At 35.5% G+C, this 4,979-nt stretch overlaps 1 protein-coding gene across 1 annotated transcript; it reads right to left on the reverse strand.

Moving 5' to 3' along the window:
• Positions 1-205: 205 nt before the first annotated feature.
• On the reverse strand, positions 206-4,420 carry LOC110716817 (ATP synthase subunit O, mitochondrial-like). Its single transcript, XM_021895458.1, has 6 exons — positions 4,115-4,420; positions 3,941-3,985; positions 1,847-2,090; positions 999-1,111; positions 798-884; positions 206-617 (listed from the first exon to the last, which is right to left on the reverse strand). The coding sequence occupies exons 1-6, from the start codon at positions 4,241-4,243 to the stop codon at positions 498-500; spliced, it is 738 nt and encodes a 245-aa protein (XP_021751150.1). The 5' UTR covers positions 4,244-4,420; the 3' UTR covers positions 206-497.
• Between the last annotated feature and the right edge of the window lie 559 nt (positions 4,421-4,979).

Here is a 4,979-nt window from a genome sequence, read left to right on the forward strand (position 1 = left end):
CTAATCACATTCCTAGTCCCTGCCAATCTACAAAGCATTGTGCATAGTATATCCGGATAAATCACTTGCACTGTCCATCATCACAGTTAAACTAGGAACCCTCCAATCTACATCAGGGATTCAGGGGCGAATTCAGCTATAGACAGCTCAACCATATATCTAAGCACAAAGCATCACAAAATTTCATTCCAAGAAAATGACTGACTCACAGTGATTAACTGATTAACATTATAATTGCATGGAATTGAACAAAATTACAAGAATATATAGTTTAACAAGTCAGTTTACTTTGGCTGGTTGAAAATGCCAACCACAAGACCTTTGATTTTTATTTTGTGCATCAGATCACGTCAAGTGAAAAATATAAAAAAGTTGGCCTGAACAATTTTGAGCCAAAAGAGACAAAGTCAAGCCTTTTCATCTTATGCTGCACCATAGCCATTATCACAAAGGGAAATCTAAAAGTTGCTCTGTAAGAATAAGACTTCAAGGGGCACTTAATGATTGACTGGTTCTCGTAAAAACCTCTCCATCTGTTTTGCCCTGGTCTTGATGGACATATCAAAAACTTTTTGCCCAAATTCAACAACTAGACCACCAAGAATGCTAGGGTCAATCTGTAACAGCGATGGGAGTTCAAAAATCAGATCAACAAGTACACTAACATTTTTCAAGAGACTGCAGTAAATTAATACTCAACTATAATAAAGCAAACTCAATGGTTCAGTTTGGCAAATAGTCAAAAACATAAAGAAAAATGAAAAAAGACATGAGGAGGTATAGACATATAAACTTACCTTCTGTTCAAGCTGAACTTTCTTTCCCTGCCCAAGTATTTCCTGTAGAGTTTCCTTCAGTTCTTTCTCCTCAGCAGGAGGAAGAGGCTGGACAAAGAAACCAAGACAAAGAACAAGAGAGTATTATCATAGATATACTATACAAGTTAGTGTTCTTGTACTTTTAAGTTAAAAAGAGAAAACAAGGATAAAGATACATACAATGACAGTTGTTACAATTGCTTTCAGCTCTCCCCTGTGTGCCATAGTCAATTCTGAGAATCTCTTTGCAATGGACTCTATGTGCTTTAGCCTTCCATACTCGGCCATAATAACTAATTGAAGTGAAGAGAAACATTAATTTTTTCACAACAAAAGATAAAACATGATTGAAAAAGGGATCCAACAAAAAAGGATTTCAAAAAATTATTATCTCACACAATAACATTTAAGTATCACATATGATATAGAACTCATAAAAAGTACGCAATTATGATTTGCCTAACGTGCAAGGATTATGAATCCCACCAGCCAAAGGCTTAGAGCACATTTACATCAGACCTTGTATAGAGCCTGCTCCACAATGAATGACTCTCATCTCATAACTGATAAGCAACCTCGCAGAACTGACTTTCGCCTCATAGAGATGGAGATAAGGTAGCAACCACAGTGACATATGCCAACAATAAAATCCATCCGCCCAACCCAGATGAACAAGAAGTAACAAGTTTGGCTAAAGATTCAGTGGGTTAGTGACAAAGTTTTGAACAAGCATCTCCAAGACCAAAACGAAACTAGCAAATAGTGTTTATTTGTTACACAAAGATGTTCCCTCTGCCGCTAAGGTAGGCCAAAGTTCTATTTAGGCTGTTGCTATTCATATAGGACATATAAGACATTTTTACTGGAGGTCTTATAGGTGATTCTCAATTTGATACAGCCTAATAATTAGAGATGAAGCCAGAATTTTATTTCACATATTGACTTAGCCAAAGAGGAGAAGCATCTCATATTACATGCAAAGAGAAAACCTTACAGCTCAAATCACAAACTAAGTCAAAGAGATGTACCCAAAAAGTTCCTTGTAATATCTGTGAATTTCGCTTGAGCGCATATGTCACTCATAGCCTTAATTCTTACATCTGAAGATACAGAGATATCCTTTGTAAACTGAGAAAACCTTGGAGATTTCTTAGTAGCCTCAATAAGGTCAAAAAGCTCAGACTCAACCTTGTCCAAAGCATTGGCTTTAGCAGCAGAAAGATATAAAGCAGATGCATAATTCCCAGAACCTCCAAACATAGCAAAAGGAACCTGATATATCATTAAAGAACATCAAAAAAAACATAAAATATGAGAAGCATGGACTTAGATGTTAGTAAAAAAATTATATGCCAACATTTAGCAAGCAAAGTTTCTACAATAGCATCCATTCATTAGATTTCTCCTTCCACAAGGATATTTTCTGCTAAGTCAGACATTTACAGGAAAAAAAAAAAATTGCATAAACTATGAAGCCATATTAAGACATTTATTTTGCAGCTTACTATTAAGTCACAAAAAAAATGCTCTTAGCCTCTTACACTATCAAAGGGAGCCTTGGTACTTTAATGCACGGTGAAAACCATCAGATTCAATGAGGAAAATTACAAGTCTGCCAAGTATGGAACTTAAACCAGGCTGTTCCATTAATTAAATCCCTTCTGTAACAAATCTTTAGCATATTATTCCTTGCAAATGACTAGTCCAAGCAAACACAAAGCTCATTCTGTATTCGTGCACCTTGATTGTTCATCCTTCTGCAACCCTCTCAGCTTGGAACATGAAAGTGGTAAATAAAAGGCCCATTTACTTAAATAAAATTTTATTGTTCTTTCTTTACTGTAATTTTATAACAGATATTACCTCCAGAGAATTAAGAGCAGAGTTAAAGGTGAACAAAAGGTCCTAAATATTATAAATTTCATTGAATTTTATCAAAGTTTATTTCAAAAGAGAATTTATATATTGTGTATACAAGTGCATAGTATACAATAAACTTAATAAAAAAAAAAAAAGAAGCCAATATTACATACAATTTAATTTGTATGTGATTTGACATTATCTTGCTTTATACAATCCGTCTAGACCTACCGAAAAAGTAAAATAAAAGCAACATAGATAAGTTACTTTATTATGGTCTTAGATTGCTTGCTTCACAATGCTAATTAAGTCCTGTTTAAATAAATGTTTATGATTGCTGAAGCACCAAACCATAAAGGGACATGGACACTAGTAAATTAGTTATCATACACTATCTGAAGATATAATGTCCAAGTCTTTGAAAAATCGAACAAAATTTGGAAGGTCAGCTATGATGTATAACTTAATAGCAGTTGCATTTACCACCTTCCTAGAGGGTGTAACTACTGGGTCTTGATATGCTGGAACTGATATTGGTCATCGTTATTGCTGTGTGTGATCTAATGCTTGATTATTCCTGAAAGCCACAAGCGAGCAAGGGTCATTACTAATGATGAGTCCTTGGAATATAGAGAGCTTGTGGTTTGGGTTCTGCCGCAAAAAAGAAAGGTAAAGCACTTCTTGTAAAACCAACTTTTATAAGCAAAAAAAACACTACAAAGTATTACAAATAATGCACATTTTTATTTTGGATGTAATGAAGAACTAAGAACAGGAGAGTCAAAAGCAATAATTTGTCAAACCGACGAGAATGCCAGGGCTGATGAGATTCCAAAAACACAAAAATTTAAAATTTATGAACAAATTTCCTAGCTTATATTTTTGGAATGTGGTATATCATGACTATAGAGACATCAACATTGATGATGCTGCATATGGATAATCGAAGGACGGGCATAAGTTATCCTATAGCAATGGGTGACAAGTCGTCTTCTTAGAAGTGAGCAGAAGAGGTCCAAGCAATTAGTATTACCAATCTAATTAACAAGATTTCCCAGCTAACTTAGAAGCAGCAAAGATCTCAACAACAATTCACAAGCAATGAAGCAATGATTCTAACCTAACACAAATCCAAGCAACTAAAAATCACTCGGCTTGATAACCTAATCTCTAAAACTCGATAATATCCAAATTAAAGAGGAACAATAAGAAAATAATTGAAATTAAATTTCATAGCAAAGAGTTGAAGCTTAAATGGTTACCCTTATTTCTTCCTTCTTAGCGGGAGCTGATGTAGCATAATTTCTCTGTAACCGAAAAAATCAAAAAAATGGAATTAGTCCCCAAATCAATCTAAGCCAAACATCAAATGAATTCAATTAAATTTCCATCCCCAAAATCAAAAAACCCTAATTGAAATAAATCTAAGAAAACACCTGATCGTTGACGACATTAGGGTTAAGAAGAGTCTTCTGAAGAGTGGATTTTCCAGAAGAAAGAGAATGAGATGCCACAAATTTGTGAATCAAAGGAAGGCTCGATTTCATTCGTTGACACATCGCCATTCTTCTTCTTCTTCTTCTTCTTCAAGATTGATGATTCAAAATGAGAGAGAAATGAAGAATGGTTTGCTCGTTTGGGTGATGGTTGTGTTGTGTGAAGGGGGCTGAAGCGCAGGCTGCTCGGTTGGGTGTTTTGGTGGCTAAGAGACTAGGCTACAAGAATGTTGAGCTGGAGTGTTATGTCTTCGGGTTTTCACCAATGCGTGGTTCATGGAGGCGTATCCACGTCCGCATCGTGCATACACTCTAAAACGACATGGGTCTGAAAATAAAACGCAAGCGGATTTTTTTTTTTAAAAAGGTGAAATATAAGTGCAGTATTAAGAATTGGAGTATAAAACATTATTAATAGTATCGTAGTAAGTAAAGTATTGATTTTAAAACTATTTCAGAAATCACAAACTATTGGGTGCGGCAGTCCGCACCAATAGTTTCGTGCGGCGAAGAAGATGACGATGACAACAACGACGATGACAATTACAGAGGGAAAGGCAGAGCGAGCTCGTGCCAAAAACGAACTTATCGGCTGCGCTGCGGCCTGCGGGCAGAGGTTGATTGGAAAATGGATCTGGTGAAAGCAATGGTTCCGCTTTCTTCCGCCAATTCATCGAAACTTGCACTTTTTTCATTTTCTCAATTTCCAAGTTCCTTTTCATTTCTATCTTATTTTTATTTTTAGTATTTTAATAAAAAAAAATTCCATTTCTGTCGATGGTGGAGGAGGCGGTGGTGGAGTGTC

This window comes from Chenopodium quinoa, unplaced genomic scaffold, assembly GCF_001683475.1.
Source record: "Chenopodium quinoa cultivar QQ74 unplaced genomic scaffold, ASM168347v1, whole genome shotgun sequence".
NCBI classification, from domain to species: Eukaryota; Viridiplantae; Streptophyta; class Magnoliopsida; order Caryophyllales; family Amaranthaceae; genus Chenopodium; species Chenopodium quinoa.

What these genes read in the sequence shown, in the direction of transcription:
- LOC110716817 (XM_021895458.1), bottom strand. Translation starts at nt 4,243, where the DNA reads ATGGCGATGTGTCAACGAATGAAATCGAGCCTTCCTTTGATTCACAAA. An exon ending in CTAATGTCGTCAACGATCAG is followed by an intron (nt 3,986 to 4,114) that starts GTGTTTTCTTAG and finishes TTTCGGTTACAG; the next exon opens with AGAAATTATGCTACATCAGC. An exon ending in CAATTGTAACAACTGTCATT is followed by an intron (nt 885 to 998) that starts GTATGTATCTTT and finishes TTCTTTGTCCAG; the next exon opens with CCTCTTCCTCCTGCTGAGGA.